The sequence below is a fragment of the Ictalurus punctatus genome, chromosome 3 (genome assembly GCF_001660625.3).
Source record: "Ictalurus punctatus breed USDA103 chromosome 3, Coco_2.0, whole genome shotgun sequence".
In the NCBI taxonomy this organism is placed as follows: Eukaryota; Metazoa; Chordata; class Actinopteri; order Siluriformes; family Ictaluridae; genus Ictalurus; species Ictalurus punctatus.
This window is the reverse complement of record NC_030418.2, coordinates 36589710-36607984: the sequence shown is the minus strand read 5'-3', so window position 1 is coordinate 36607984 and position 18275 is coordinate 36589710. Positions and strand designations below refer to the sequence as shown.

Below are 18275 nucleotides of genomic sequence, written 5' to 3'. Positions count from 1 at the left end.
AGAGTCCAGCTTGACTTGTTCCAGAGCAAGTAGGCTACAGACAGGAAGTGAGTTGAGGGTTGAGTTGCTCAGCAGGTTCTTGCTGTTCAGTAGTTGTGTGTTTGTGTATTTTTCATTACACACATGTTTAAGTTTAGTATTAATTCAGAGATACAGTTCAAGTGAAACCCCGTCACCCCGTTTTAAAGCATGACCAAAATACTCATTATTATTATTACTTTAAAGATCTTGTCTGTGCATGTCCCATGTGAAGGTGCGTGTGATCAGCGTGGCGGACGTGTGGGACGTGACGCCGCTGTGGTCTGGTGTAAAAACAGGAACTCCAAACTGAATGAAGGATCATGACATTTTAGCAAGAATAATCTGAGCGTTTAGTACAATCAGGTTTATATACAGAGAACTACATTACAGATAATGACTGATAGCGCTAATAAAACAGGAACTCAGACAAAATAAAACCCATGATGCTTGTTGCCATAGGAACCGTAATGCAAATTGTGGACAGGCTCAGAAGCTAAAGCTGGTTTGAAACACAGAATCTACACAAATGCACAATGTCCCTTCAGTGTTCCAGACAAAGACATGCAAATGCAGTGTAGACAAAGTGTATTAACTTAAAAAAAAAAAAAATGACTGCACCTTTAAAGAAGGATTAAGGGTTTGATGATTAGGGGTTTAGGACACAGCTGCTGCACATTCCTTAGATCAAATAACACATCAGAGCTCTGAAACCTGTGGAAACAGGGTCAGTGACATCACACACACACACACACACACACACACACACACACACACACACACACACAGAGCTGAGAGAGGATCACCTGCAGAGTCGTACATTAATACAGTAATGTGGTGATAATGTGGTGAAGGCAGAGTATGGTTGCCATGGTAACGGCTAAACACTTCCCTGGCTAACTACTCACCCAGTACTTAGCATTTGATAAATAGTGTGCATAGCTAGTAATTAGTAGAGCAGTTTGGAACGGAGCCCATGGCTGTGCGATGAATGGGATTCAGTCTGTCCCAAATTGTATACGACTACAGCGTCATGCTGTGTACTGTAGACCACTGCCAGTGTCCAGTTGCCATGGTAACCAGGAAAACTAGCTTTACAGAATAGATATACCGTAAATGTACATGTGGTGCATTAATTACGCACACTATGTAGTGGAGTTTAACATGGATGATGAACGTACAACAATATGAGACAGAACCTATGATCATGTTACGTCAGAGCAGTGTGTGGTTTAGGACGGAGCCACAGGGGAACTTTGCTCTGATGTTAGTTAACACCACTTGCTAAATACAGTGTTGTAGCACTGTACCAACATATGTAGTGCACTATTAATTTGCTATACTATGTATTACAGTAGTGTGTGGTTTTTGACGCAGTCCATGACTGTGTTTATAAATTATGATATAACTGAGTGTGTTTCAAACCACAATACTACCCTGCTAGAGTATGACAGGGTCAAAGACAGAGTGTGGTTTGAGACGGAGCCACAGAACTTTGGTGTGACGGCTGAACGTTTAGTGAGTTAGCTAGCAGCTTAGGCTAAATATTACGCTGTGTAAGCTGCTTTCTATTTGTACCTTATATTTAGTGTTGTTACTGGTTTAGGACACAGCCAGTGTGTTCGACTGTTGGTGAGTCAGCTCGTGTGTTTGTGTATGTGTGTGTACACAGTCTATATCACACACAGACTCTAATGAAGCGGTGGTCTGTGAGTACACACCCATAGCACAGCATATCATCTATCATGGCAACGACCCCCACACAAAAACAATCCATTTCCTCTCTATCCCATCCCCCCACTTCCTCCTTCCTCTCTTGGTGTAGTCACTATATCAAGTAACCTAGACTTAGCAAGTGCATTACTTTCAGGCACCACTGTTGCTATGGTAACCACTTTATTCATGAATGGCCATCTGCTCCAATCATTAAGACAGAGAGAGAGAGAGGAAAGAGAGTGAGACAGGAGGAGTGAACTGGATTTATATTCATCATGGAATCAATAGAGACAGAAATAGAGATAAACAGAGAGACTGTGCTGCTGTCGGCCAATCAGAACACACCGTGTTGCTCTCAGCCAATCAGAACACACCATGCTGCTCTCGGCCAATCAGAACACATGGTGCTGTTTTCATACAATCAGAACACACTATACTGCTCTAAGCCAATCAGAACACAGGTTTCCCCACAGTTCTGAGTTCATGAGTTGTGACACAATGTTGTTTTCCAAAATAGCAGAACCCATACTGAAAAACGAGCAATTTAACTGTAATTAAAGTGTTATTTGAGTAATTTTGAACATTTTATTACTAATTTAACGACATCTGAGGAAAATGTTGACATTCTGGATGGTTCTGTGTCGTTTCTATGGTTACTATGTCTTTCCAGTGTGTGTATAAAAACCAGATAACTCATTAACCTAGCCTATTCAGGCTTAGCATCTGTATTTCCCTAGAAACAGTGTTCACATGACTTTAATCACATGACTGGATCACATGGTGGTGGAGGAATCTGTCACTCCTGTTAACTAGCTAACTCCTGACTTACTATTAACTATATCATAACATAGGCCTCATGTTGTTCTGTTCTGTTGCTCATAGCTGCAGGCCAAGGTGTGTTATCACCACACACACACACACACACACACACACACTCAGCTGCTGCATGGAGGAAATGAACACTTGAGATCATTCAGGAACCAAACAGCAGCTCACAAGCAAATTTATGGATGACACGCGTGCACACACACACACACACACACACACACACACACACACACACACACACACACACACTTGCGTGCGGCCTGTAGCTTTAATAACCACGTTTCAGCTGCTGTGGTGCATGTGTGTTGCTTTTAACACTGATTCACACACACAACTGGAGTGTGTGTCCGGCCCTTCCCTCGGGCTCAGAAACTGTTTTACACACACACACACACACACACACACACACACACACACACACACACACAAAAAAAAAAAAAAAAGATTTATAAATACCAACACAGATCTGTGTTTAACACATGGTGTGTGTGTGTGTGTAGTTGTATTAAAACTAAAGATAAAACTGTAGTTATATTAGTAAGAATCCTAACAGGGAAAAATAAAGATCTCTGTGTGTCTGGCTTCAGATTAAAGCTACAGAACACAGTTCCTATTGTCTGTCATTACAAGCTGTGTGTGTGTGTGTGTCAGCTGCTTTGTTATCCACTCTGAGAGATATTTGTCTGGGTGGTGTGTGTGTGCACTGCTCAGCTGCCACTAAACCCCGGAGCGGAGCGGAGTGTTAGTGCTGTGGTGATGATCATTATGATGATAGACTGATATTCTGAGTTTGTACATCTCTCTCTCTCACACACACACACACACACACACACACACACACACGCACACATTAGAGCACTGTAGAATACACTGAGCTCAGCTTATTGCAGTTAAAGCACACGTGCAGCACAGCGTGGTGTTTACAGAGCGCTGATGATGTCATCATGAACAGCAGCAGGTGATAGTGAGAGTTACCGCCAGTGAGGGTCACATGACTGTGATATCATTATTTGATTGTGTTACACAGGGATGATCAGTTCAGGGCGACATTTCTGATGGAGGTTAATTGGTGTATCTAAGTGTGTGTATTACCCATAATGCAGTGCACATAACAGCAAGTCATCATTTCTGGGTTTAGGATTTGATTCGGAGAAGACTCAGTGCTTTAGCAACACGTGTCTGTGTGAGAGATCTGTCTGTGTGTTAGAGATCTGTCTGTGTGTGAGTGTGAGAGATCTGTTTGTGTGAGAGACCTGTCTGTGTGAGAGATCTGTCTGTGTGTGAAATTGTGAGAGATCTGTCTGTGTGTTAGAGATCTGTCTGTGTGTGAGAGTGTGAGAGATCTGTCTGTGTGAGAGATCTGTCTGTGTGAGAGAGATCTGTCTGTGTGAGAGATCTGTCTGTGTGAGAGAGATCTGTCTGTGTGAGAGATCTGTCTGTGTGAGAGATCTGTCTGAGGAAGTGGAATTTTCCATTTGGAAGTATTCATAAATACTCATACAGATTCATATACAGGAAATAAAACTACAGGGTGCTGAATGGCTGAGCAGGTTCTCCGTTTTACGTCTTTACAGAAACCATGAGCTTGGAACAGCTGGAACCAATTTCCCACAACTCAATCTGGTGTGTGTTAGTGTCTCTGCAGCCGCTTTGTACCCTTGATGAAGTGCGCACTCTGTACTCTGAAGTGGATTCCTTCATATGCACTAGTCACACAGACACAGGGCTTTTGATCACGAGTGCTGAAGCAAGTGTTTGTGCCGTTAGGTATTCATAAATAAAGTGACTGATGCCTCAGGCCCCATCCTGCACGTTTTAGTCTTTATATACAAGCCTTCCTGAAGGTATTGGGACAGCAAGGCCAGTTCTTTTGTTTGTGCTGTAGACTGAAGACATTTGGGTTTGATATCAAAAGTTGAATATGAGATGATAGATCAGAACGTCATCTTTCATTTCCTGATATTTACATCTAGACGTGTTTAAACAATTTAGAACATGGCACCTTTGCTGGCAGATCAGTTTTAGAGTAAATGAAAGTAAATAACACTTAATATTTGGTTGCGTTTCCCTTACTCGCAGTAACTGCATCAATCCTGCGACTCACTGACACCAAACAGCTGGTTTCTTCTTCTGTGAAGCTTCTCCAGGTTTTTACTGCAGCTTCTTTCAGTAGTTGTTTGTTTTGGGGGGTTTCTCTCTTCAGTCTCCTCTTCAGGAGGTGAAATGCTGATCAGTTGGGTGAAGGTCTGGTGATTGACTTGTCCAGCCTAAAATCTTCCACTTTTCCCCCTGATGAAGTCCTGTGTTGAGGTGGAAGTGTGTTTAGGATCGTTGTCTTGCTGCATGATGAAGTTCCTCCTGATTAATCTGGATGCATTTCTCTGTAAATGTGCAGATAAAATGTTCTTGTAAACTTCTGAATTCCTTCTGCTGCTTCCATCATGAGTTCATCATCAATAAAGATCAGTGAGTATATTCCAGAAGCAGCCATGTGAGCCCAAGCCATGACGCTACCTCCACCATGTTCCACAGATGAGCTTGTATGTTCTGAATCATGAGCAGATCATTTCTTTCTCCACACTTTGGCCTTTCCATCACTTTGGTAGAGGTTCATCTTGGTTCCAGAACTTTTGTGGATCGTCTCTGTATTAATTTGTGAATTCCAGTCTGGTTTTCTGATTCTCACTGCTGATGAGCAGTTCACATCTTGTGGTATGGCCGCTATATTTCTGCTCTCAAAGTCTTCTTCTAACGGTGGATTGTGAGACCTTCACCCTGCCCTGTGGAGGTTGTTGGTGATGTCACTGACTGTTGTTTTGGGGTTTTTCTTCACAGTTCTCACAATGTTTCTGTCATCAGCTGTTGTTGTTTCCTTGGTCGACCCGTTCGGCGCCTGTTCCTCAGTACACCGGCGGTTTCTTTCTTTTTCAGGACATTCCAGATTGTTGTATTGGCTTTATCCAGTGCTTGTGCCATGCCTCTGATAGATTTTTCCTAATTTCTCAGCTTCAAAATGGCTCGCTTTTCTCCCAGAGACAGCTCTCTGTTCTTTATGTTGGTTTATCCTTTTTAACAACAAACACAGTCTGCACAGGTGAAACTGGAGCCTAAAACCAAGAGTAGATGTCAGTGCTATTTATTGTTTAAACATTCAATCTGACAGGACACACCTGGGTAAAAAGAAACACCTGTCAGTCACATGTTCCAGTATTTCTGATTACTTGAAAAATGGGTGGGTTCAAACAAAAGGTTCTCCACTATTTAACACATCTAGATGTAAATATCAGGAAATGAAAGCTGAAATTCTGATCTGCCTTCAAATATTCATCTTTTGATCTCAAACCCAAATGTGTATAGCAAAAACAAAAGAATTGGCCTTGCTGTTCCAGTAGTTTCGAGGGGACTGTAGATCAAACACACTGGCCTGAATATGATATTACAGATATATATAACATAAATAAACACACAGGCTAAAGTCATAATAGAGAAATATCGGAAGTCCAGGGAACTAAGACACTAAAAACATGGCTTCTATTTGTGTTAGCACACACACATTACCAACAAAGGAGTGTATACACACACACACACACACACACACACACACACACACACACACACACACACACACACACACAAAGGCATGAGAAAACAATGCTCATGGAGTGTGCTCAGTTCAGGGATGGGGCAGTCTTATAGACTATCGTGCACATTCTTTATAGGTTACGAATATTAAGTTAAACGTGACACTACACACTATAATACTGTAATAATACTATACACTATTATAGGGTATGCAAACTGCAGCTATAGAGCATTGCTGTATTGTGTAGACATTGTAAAGTAATATTGTATAGCTCTGTGTAATAATATCGTGCAGCATAGCACAATGATACTACACCTATAGTGCAATACTGCTATACAGTAGAGTACTTACTAGCAATATGCAACACGTTATTAATGTAGAACCTACAAAGCATCACAGTTGTGTACATACTGAATACTGTAGAGTATTATTACTGTGTACATACTGAATATTGTACAGTATTATTACTCTGCGTATATTGCATTATTATGTCTGTTATGCTACAATACAATATTGTGCATGTACTACACCTCAGTGTTAATACCATGCCTACTGTACTGCAGTACCACAGGATGATGTCATCAACACCTTGATATCTGTTTGTCCTGTATGATAGTACCTGCTTTCAAATTCTTGTTTATATAGAGTATAGAGTATAAAGTATAAATACTGCACCTATAGATACATTACCGTTAACATTATGGACTTTTGGACAATATGGAATATCAGCACTGCACCTGTAAAGTATTAGTGTATAGTATTTTCTCATATTGCACTGATTTCTACAGTATTGATATTAATACTAAATCCATACTTCTATACTATAGAGGGTCAATACCGTGTGCATAATTCTCCTACAGATTCATGTCATATATCCATATATAAGTCTTTCAAAAAGGTGCCTGCACTATTTCCTCTATGACTTTGAATACTGCTGTAACTATAGATATATAAGAAATAGCATTATTCGGTCCCGTATGGTCACTCCAGGATTTTGCAATTGCAGAAATGAACGTGAGATCAAGGAATGTCCGCAACATTTGCAGGAGGTTGAAATTTTTACAAAGTTCGCGCAGATTTTCCGCAGATTCGGGCTGAGATGCGTCGCGTGAGATCATCAGCCAAAGCTCTCTTCGATTCACGTGCGTCGAACATGAGTACAGCTGAAGGCTCTTGTTTACCAACAAAACAATTTGGGCAATTCAAGTAGTTTTCCGCAAAAAAAAAAAAGGCAAAAAACAAATTGTATCGCAAACATTGAAAGAAGTTCACAGCAAAATCAAGCAACAATCCCAAAAAAACTAGCAAAATCCTGTTCGGAGTGATTCTGTTAGCAGTGCAACTGTATATAAATGTATATAATACATTTATATACAGTAATAATACAGATGTACAGGCCCTAGACAATACTAATCCCACATTCACAGAGTATTATTATTATTGTGCATTTAGAACGTTACTGTTGTACAGACACTACACAATACTCCATCAACTAGAGTACAGTGAATGTACTGCACATAATACTGCACACAATACCGCACACAAAACCGCACACAACACTGCACGCAACACTGCACGCAACACTGCACACAACACTGCACACAACACTGCACGCAACACTGCACACAATACCCCACGCAACACTGCACGCAACACTGCACACAATACCCCACGCAACACTGCACGCAACGCTGCACACAACACTGCACACAACACTGCACACAACACTGCACACAATACTGCATAAAACATTGCACACAATACTGCACACAACACTGCACACAACACTGCATACAATACTGCACACAACACTGCACACAACACTGCTTAAAACATTGCACACAATACTGCACACAACACTGCACACAACACTGCTTAAAACATTGCACACAATACTGCACACAATACTGCATACAATACTGCACACAACAGTGCACACAATACTGCACACAATACTGCGTACAACACTGCACACAATACTGCACACAACACTGCGTACAACACTGCACACAATACTGCACACAATACTGCACAAAACACTGCACACAATACTGCACACAACACTGCGTACAACACTGCACACAACACTGCACACAATACTGCACAAAACACTGCACACAATACTGCACAAAACACTGCACACAATACTGCACACAACACTGCACACAACACTGCTTAAAACATTGCACACAATACTGCACACAACACTGCATACAATACTGCACACAACAGTGCACACAATACTGCACACAATACTGCGTACAACACTGCACACAATACTGCACACAACACTGCGTACAACACTGCACACAATACTGCACACAATACTGCACAAAACACTGCACACAATACTGCACACAACACTGCGTACAACACTGCACACAACACTGCACACAATACTGCACAAAACACTGCACACAATACTGCACAAAACACTGCACACAATACTGCACACAACACTGCACACAACACTGCACACAACACTGCACACAATACTGCACAAAACACTGCACACAATACTGCACAAAACATTGCAAACAATACTGCACACAATACTGCACTGCACACAACACTGCATACAATACTGCACACAACACTGCACACAACACTGCACACAATAACGCATATGACTCTGCACACAATACTGCATACAACACTGCACACAATACTGCACACAATACTGCATACAACACTGCACACAATACCGCACACAACACCGCATACAATACCGCACACAACACTGCACACTATACTGGATACAATACTGCACACAAAACTGCACTGCACATAATACTGCACACAACACTGCACACAACTCTGCACACAACACTGCACACAATACTGCACACAATACCACACACAAAACTGCACTGCACATAATACTGCACACAACCCTGCACACAACACTACACATAATACTGCACACGACACTGCACACAAAACCGCATACAATACTACACACAATTCCGCATACAACACTGCACACAACACCGCACACAATACCGCACACAACACTGCACACAACACCGCACACAACACTGCACACAACACTGCACACAATACTTCACTGCACACAACACTGCACACAATACTTCACTGCACACAACACTGCACACAAAGCTGCACTGCACACAATACTGCATAAAACACAGCACACAATACTGCACACAATACCGCACACAATACCGCTTACAACACTGCACACAACACTGAACACAAAACTGCACTGCACACAACACTGCACAGAATACCGCATACAACACTGCACACAACACTGCACACAACACTGCACAGAATACCGCATACAACACTGCACACAACACTGCACACAACACTGAACACAAAACTGCACTGCACACAACACTGCACAGAATACCGCATACAACACTGCACACAACACTGCACAGAATACCGCATACAACACTACACACAACACTGCACACAACACTGCACAGAATACTACACACAACACTGCACACAACACTGAACACAAAACTGCACTGCACACAACACTGCACAGAATACCGCATACAACACTGCACACAACACTGCACACAACACTGCACAGAATACCGCATACAACACTGCACACAACACTGCACACAACACTGAACACAAAACTGCACTGCACACAACACTGCACAGAATACCGCATACAACACTGCACACAACACTGCACAGAATACCGCATACAACACTACACACAACACTGCACACAACACTGCACAGAATACTACACACAACACTGCACACAACACTGAACACAAAACTGCACTGCACACAACACTGCACAGAATACCGCATACAACACTGCACACAACACTGCACACAACACTGCACAGAATACCGCATACAACACTGCACACAACACTGCACACAACACTGAACACAAAACTGCACTGCACACAACACTGCACAGAATACCGCATACAACACTGCACACAACACTGCACACAATACCGCATACAACACTACACACAACACAGCATACAACACCGCACACAATACTACACACAATACTGCACACAACACTGCAAACAACACCGCACACAACACTACAAACATACTGCACACAACACTGCACACATAGATACATAACCAATACCATTATTGTAGTGTATTAATATTGTGATTATACTGCATCTACAGAGAATTAATACTGTATGTATAATATGTGTATGTATATATCAGCAGGCCCTGTACAGTCCTAATGCTGCATCTACAGAGTATTATTAGGTCCTGTACAATGCTCCTCACCCTGTACAGCACTGTGGATGTACTGCAAAATGGCATTAATATTATTCATGAAGTCCACACATATGCTTATGTTTAGCCTTTTTTTCCAGCACCTATGTACTGTTATATTTAATTCTATGTAGCTTAAACTCCGCCCATGTTGACCCAGTTACTTGCCAAAATCAGGACATGTATGTAGCTCATGCAGCACCCACAGAGTATTCATCCTACTCTTCATAAAGAAATATTTCCTCTGTGAAGTTATGAGTCTGTTCATCTAGCTGTCAGGTCCTTGTGTGTGTGTGTGTGTGTGTGTGTGTGTGTGTGTGTGTGTGTATGCTAATCAGTGCTAACGCCTTCCAGATGTGACCCACAGCTCGAGTGTTTCACTGCCAACAGAAACACATCACTCCAGCTCACATTTATTACCATCTGCAGTACTGTTTATGTTTAAACCCTGGCATGTGTCGTGTTTTAATATCATCATGAAGTAAAGCTAATCAGCAATAGCTTTATAAACTAGCTTTATAAACATGTGTGTTGCTAGCATGGCCTATCCTCCTGTTTTTGATTAGCGTTATTTTTGTTCGTAATTCAACCTGAAAAGCACAATAGAGTGATACAGTACTTTGTAGTAACACTTAACAACAACTATTTTGGGATACAGCTCATGAATATCGATTCACACAATAAAAAAAATTCCTTCACCTGAATATAGATAGCCATACAATCACCAGTTTTGTTGTAGCAAGCTAGCTAGCGCTCCTTGCTACTCCTTGCTAAATAGCCTACATTACCTGTAACACACACTGACACACTATATAGTATTGTACTACGGTCCTGGTGGTACAACATACTGCCTAGCATACAATTTTAATCTTTAATTGCAATACAGCGCTATACTAATGCTAGCAAGCTACATATTTAGCTTAGCTACAATCAATGTTATGTCTATAGCATTAGCTTTCTGAAATTGTGTATTTAGCCAAGATAATGTAAACCATTTTATTGTATCTACATTTATTAGCAAGGTAGCTAACATTAGACTAGCTACAATTCATGCTAGTTTGCTATAATCGACATAAAGCTAGAGAGATGTGTTTATTATCTTATATAATGTGTAGAAGTGGGATAGATAGTGTAAATAAATAGTGTAGACAAATATTCCTGGGCATGCAAATGACATGACAGGGAGAAGAGAGATGCTATAACGACGACGCATCACCGAGCCAAGCCTCGGAGCACTCTAATTAACACACACACACACACACACATACACACACACACCTGCTGGGCCTTTGCTCACACACTCATGTCTTTGTTCCAGATTTAACTTTTAATAAAATTTTATTACACTTACGCTCGTGAACTCGTACCGTAAAAACTCAGCATGAATCGTGAGTGTAGGAATGAATTCTAATAAGTTTTTAAATGCTTACATAAGATTAATTTGAGTATTTCCCGAATAAACCATACCACATCTGTGTCCTAATAATAACATGCATTATTGAAAATGTTATTACAGAGCAGTAACAATAAAAACTACAAACGAATGAATGAATAAACAATCAAATAAATAAATAAATATCAGTATAATTTTTTTTCATCAATTTGAAGTTTTCGGAACAATACAGATATTTTACTGAGAAATACAAATATATAAAATAATATATTAAGGTATAAGTAACGAATGTAGTATTAATATATCAAGCTTACTGCTACTACACAAAGTCACATGACCACAAATATTAACTAGCGAAGCTAAATGACTGGATCTCACTGAAATTGTGCTAACCATTAGCCATTTGATTTTCATTTCATTAAATTAAGATTAATTTATTATTTCTATTTTCTCTAATGACTGAACCAAAGTAACTAGATTTTTATTTGCAGTATACTGTTGAGAAAAATAAATATAGTGCAGTATAGGTGTAGTGTTGTGTGTATATATATATAATTGTCATTGAATTATCATCATTATTCCACATCCCTATTTTCCTCCCTTCTTTTCCCCATATTATAACAATAGACAACAAATAATCCTGTATTTTTTAACAGACAGACAGACAGACTGATAGATAGATAGATAGATAGATAGATAGACAGACAGACAGATAGACAGATAGATGTTAAGTAGCGTAACATTCTGGGAGTATCAAAGTGCACCAACCCAAATCACATGACCTTTTATATTCTTTAAAAAAAAAAAACACAGCATCTGTTGTAACATGACTTCCTGATCAGGTGGTTATTTTGGGTGTTTCTGAAAATGCTGAGTACACCAAGAATGTGGTCTGAGCTTTTTCTTTTTCCTTTGGAGACCCCTTAAAAGCTTTTACAAGGCTCTTTGAATTGGCTTGTCTCAGGGGAGAGAGAGAGAGAGAGAGAGAGAGAGAGAGAGAGAGAGATAAACAACATGAAGGCAATAAGCACGTCTGCAGACATAGAAGCAGCTTGTTCACGTACATCAAGCGATAGGGACGCGAGGTTATCCGAGGGCAGTGTGTCGTGTTATCAGTGTACGAGCAAGTGAAACTGTTTCTACTGTACTGGCAAGTCTAAATCTGTGCTGGTTACACAATTAGTCAAAACACACACACACACACACACACACACACACACACACACACCTTTCACTGATAAACACACTACAGGGGTGTGATGAAACTGTGTAGGTTTGTATATTGTTTAATATGTTTATTATTGTATTTTATTGTTGCAGGAAGCAGAGACGGCAGCCTTGTGAATGGACTCAGAGCAGGCCAGATGGAAACAGAACAAGTCAGGCATGAGACGGAAGAAAGTCTGATACACGCACAGCTTAGTGCCACCAACCAGGTACCTGCAAAGCTGCAGAATGGGAACCAGTCACCTGACACCAGCCCTCAGCAACTTAACGGGGATGTCAGTTGGAGCAATTTCAAGGCAATGAAACGACACCGAGACGACTGTTCCAGCCCAGTCACCATGTATGATCAGGGCCTGTATAAGATAAATGGTGAGGTGAAGCATGCACTAAACGAACAGTCATCAGTAGCCCTTCACCAGCCCAAAAAGCTCTGCGTTAATTCTGAGACAACTGGTCCATGGGAAAATAATAAGATAGATACAGAAGGATGTTTAGACACAATCCCTGAGCTGAGTAAGCCTGTACCAGACACAGGAAACTGTAATTATCCTAATGGGGACATTTTCTCATTATCGAGGAACAAGCAGATGCCAATGCCCAATGGTGCTACAGTAACTCCACCTACAGTGGAAGGTCCTGCTTGTGACCTCTTAGAGAAAACTCAGTCTCAGTATTACCCAAACCATGTGTCCACAACACAAGGCACCAGCAATCTACATGACCAGGCCATCTCTTCACCTTCAGTTACCTCAGGTTTCCCTACTTTGGCTCAGATGCCTGCATCTGAGCGACTTGCCAGGACACCATCAGAAGTGCATGGCAGCAATGGCTTTGACCCAGAGTTTATGGTGAATGGGTACTCTGGAAATTTTGGAACAGAGCAGAAGCATCAGTCTTACCCTCTCGCTGACCTCCCAGCTTTGGAAAATCAACCGCAAAGTGATTTAGGAAAAGGGCCAGGAATTGCCTCAACAGTGAGCATCGGTGACGGTTCACAAGCTCAAAATGGCAGGGAGTGTTTTGCCAGCAGCCCAGTCGGTTTAAGCATGTTCTCCAAGTCGAGGCAGGATTTCAGTCAGGAGTCTTATCCGATGCCAGCACAGGCTGAAGTTGCTGGCACATTCGGTTCATTCAAGAACTCAGTCACTAATCAGAAGCCCAGCACTCTTACAGGCCAACAGCACTTACAATATGGGATGCAACAGCACCAGTCGGAGGTTTCCTGCCCAGCTGATAGCAGTGCCCAGGGCAATAGAGTCTCTGCTCCTCCTGTGGAAATTCAGGCAGCTCTAAAAAATCAATGTAATGAGCTGGAACACAAACCTCCTCTCCCAGACCAGGGAGGTAATGTGGCTTCTGACACTCAGATGGGTTGGATCAAGGTGAACTCTACTCCAAGTCCAACTTCACAGCACCATGCCAACCAGGCACACATTTGGAAGGGTTTCCCTCCAAATGAGAACACAGCCAGACAGAGCCAGGGTGATCTTGTTAATCCTGACACCTCACATAGCTTTCAGATACAGCCAAGCTTCCCCCAACAGCAGGAGAGTCACATGCAAAATGGCTATAAGCTTCCTGCACAGCCTAATGCTGCCCCAGAGTGCCATCCTCGAACACCTAAAGCACCCTCTGATATTCACACCCAGCCGAACATACAGCTCAACAATGTCCAGCCCCAACAGCATGCAAATGAGCAGTTTTTTGTCCCAGTGCAACAAGAGCAATTATGCAAAAATGATCAAAACCTAGGGCATGTACTACCTCCTGACTTTGTGCAGCGGGGACTTTCACAGCCTCACCAGCAATATGAAGCCCACAAGCAACAAGCCAGTACCATCATGCATCATGATGCACAGGGTGCCAAAATGGCATCACAGTTACAGAACCCATCTCAGGGTCAGGTGAATTCCCAATTCCCAAACAGACACACAATGGAAGCCTACACACAGGCAGAAATATCATCTCCAACATACAGGCAACCTAAAACAACAAGTAAAGTGCAGAATGGATCCAATCCATCTACGCAACTGACCCTCCCTTTTCCTGATCAGCCTCGGCCCAACTCGCAGCCTTCACCTAATGACATGACGTCTGTGTTTTGCTTTGGAGGTGGTGCAGAGATGCAAAAGCAGCCACAGAGACAGTACACTCCATCTCTAAGTGCCCAACATTCCCTGCAGCTTGTCAAACACATGCTGCCCAGAAATGTGGACTTTCAGCACTCACAATATGAACAAATGCAACTTCAGCTACCAGATGGTACCCACGGTAGACAGATGCCAGCCCAGATGTTTCCCAAAGCTGAATCACGGGACTCCTGTTTCCAATTCCAGAGAGGACCCCTTTCAAGCCCGGGTTCACAAGGGGACTTCCAGAGGCATGCAGCCCTGCGAATGCATCTCCTACAAAAGAAGGAAAGGCCATTCTGTCCCCAGAGCCCCGACAAGATCAGACCTGACCTGCAGCTTGTTAAACGTGAGAATGACCCAAGATTTGAGGCCCCAATCCTAATGCCACCCCGTCAAATCCAGCATCAGGATCGAGACCTGACTGGAAGCATGCTAGCAACAGTAAAACAGGAACAGACATCTTCAACCTGCACGCATAGCCAGCATAAGAGCATCCTGGCTACCATGGAGCAGCAGTTACAACAGTTCCAGCCTTCCCCTGTGTTTGAGAGGAGGTCTCTAGCCATCAAGTCCCCCAATAAAGTGAAGGTGGAGATGGCTGGAGGCGTGGCAGTGATTTCTACCAATATTGAAGGACGTAGTGAGGACCCGTGTAAACCTCCTGCTTCTACTCCCAAAAAAGAGCCAGGGCTGCAGTGTTTTCTGGATTCACCCATGAAATTGCTGGATACGCCCATCAAAAACCTGCTGGATACACCGCTTAAGGCTCAATATGAGATTGCACCATGTCATTGTGTTGGTAAGGTTTCATTTCTTTTTAGTTTGTTTAATGCAGTACACAAATATACAGACTTCTATCTACATGTTGTGTTTACCTAATTTTATATACGTCATTATTATAAACCTATCAATACAGTAATGCCACTTGACCATCTGACTGAAAATTAAAAACAATCAACTATCAATACTCATTCTATTACATCTTTTATTCTGTCCATCTCAGAGCAAATCAGTGAAAAGGATGAAGGCCCATATTACACTCATGTGGGAGCAGCTCCAAATATCAAGGGCATCCGAGAAATGATGGAGAAGAGGTGAGACATCCTCTTCAATTTCCTCACCAACATGGAATGTTATCTAGCTGTTTGTATATTTGAAAATGTACAAAAACAAACAAACAAAAAATTTTGGATTTTTTTTTTTACTTTAAACATTTTTAAAGGTCTGGCCTGACTGGCAGTGCTATTAGGATTGAGAAAGTGGTGTATACAGGCAAGGAGGGCAAGAGCACACAGGGTTGCCCCATTGCTAAATGGGTAAGTTGTTTATTGGTTCCTTGTGTGCAAGCTGGATTACCACTACATCATTCCTATAGAACTAGAACACTTCATTAAGCTATTTCATATATATTCATGGCATGAAGGTAATACGTCGAGCCAATGTGGATGAGAAGCTCCTGGTGGTGGTACGAGAGCGGGCCGGTCACACTTGTGAAACATCGTGCATTGTGGTAGTAATCATGATATGGGAGGGAATACCAACGACCCTGGCTGACCGTCTCTACATGGAACTTAGTGAGACACTGACGAAGCATGGTGCCCTGACTAATCGTAGATGTGCACTCAATGAAGAGTAAGGACAGTTTAAAACTTTTACCTTAAAACATTTGACTAGTAGTCACTCTGCTCCTCCTCCTGGAGATCTAGTTTAATGAACCTCATCCACTCGATCGAGGACTTCTGAAGACACCTTTTGAATCAGGTGAATCTGTAAGCTCTGCAGGAATGTAGCTCTCCAGGAGGAGCATTGGTGATTACTGCATTAGATTAATGTAAAATAATTTTTCTTTTTTTTTTCCACCTGAGTGTTCTTATCTAATGATCAATGCCAAGTACTTTATAAAACTCATAGCTCATCTACAGGTTCTGTCATTGTAACAGATGATTTCCTCTGTAGTATTTATATCTAATAGGGGCACCAACTTATCATTTATTATATAATGCCGTAATCTACAGATTATTTATTATATTAATCTATTCATTTACTCAGACTGCGTCCCTGTTTTAATTATCACTGCTCTCTAATGCTGAAGCATGTTATTGTACTCAACATCATCTTCATCAGGAGGACATGTGCATGTCAGGGTCGAGACCCTGATGCCTGTGGGGCTTCCTTCTCCTTTGGTTGCTCCTGGAGTATGTATTACAATGGCTGCAAGTTTGCCAGGAGTAAAATCCCAAGGAAATTCAAACTGCTTGGTGATGATCCCAAAGAGGTATGACAAATATTTCCAGCCAATCAGCTCCAGATAATCACAGGCTAATACTTTATGTATTTGTGGGATTAACAGGAGTCATTTTTTCATTCTTTCACAGGAAGAGATGCTGGAGAAGAATTTTCAGGCCCTTGCTACTTTGATAGCTCCAGTGTATAAGAAAATGGCACCTGAGGCTTATAACAACCAGGTACACATCTCAACTGACCAACTATTAATATCAACATGGCACTATAGTGCCGTGGGTCACAACTCACTGTTTGAGGAATCTCTTACCACTTTCCACCAATAGCTAATCATTATTGCATCAAATGTAATGTTGTAATGTAAACAACAGGGTTGGTGAAGTGCCCCTCAAGCCCTGGTGCTACTGGACTTAAGGTTCCATGCAGTAGATTTATTGTGTTGGAACAGAACCAATAGCCACAGTCCATTTTTTTCTGATTGAAATAATTACAGTGGATTCAGATTAGATTCTGGCACCAGCACTGGTACTATGCTAGTTGAGAATCATCCTCAAGTGTAACTCACATCAGGGTTGTCATCTATTGACCGCCTGGCTCTGTGGTTTGGGGATTATAAAATATATTAGTTTTGGACATCTTAGAATGGTACTAAGATGGCAGTGCTGGTAAATAATTTATCAAACAAAGCCTTAGGAAAATGATTAGAAGGTCATCATCTTTGTTTATTTATTTATTTATTTTATTTTTCCTAGGTGGACCATGAACACAGAGCTCCAGACTGCCGCCTGGGCCTCAAAGAAGGCCGTCCATTTTCCGGAGTCACAGCATGTCTAGACTTCTGTGCCCATGCCCACAGAGATCTCCACAACATGGCGGGAGGTAGTACTGTGGT

General features: G+C 41.8%; 1 protein-coding gene across 1 annotated transcript in view; it reads left to right on the top strand.

Moving 5' to 3' along the window:
- tet2 (tet methylcytosine dioxygenase 2) overlaps positions 1 to 18275 on the top strand; it is a 33346-nt gene that overhangs the window by 8880 nt on the left and 6191 nt on the right. Inside the window, exons 2-8 of the mRNA XM_017464904.3 lie at positions 13104 to 15941; positions 16146 to 16236; positions 16365 to 16458; positions 16566 to 16774; positions 17267 to 17417; positions 17518 to 17607; positions 18136 to 18273. Of these exons, the coding sequence (XP_017320393.1) occupies positions 13148 to 15941; positions 16146 to 16236; positions 16365 to 16458; positions 16566 to 16774; positions 17267 to 17417; positions 17518 to 17607; positions 18136 to 18273 (3567 nt within the window). The 5' untranslated portion in view covers positions 13104 to 13147. The remainder of the gene's footprint in view (positions 1 to 13103; positions 15942 to 16145; positions 16237 to 16364; positions 16459 to 16565; positions 16775 to 17266; positions 17418 to 17517; positions 17608 to 18135; positions 18274 to 18275) is intronic.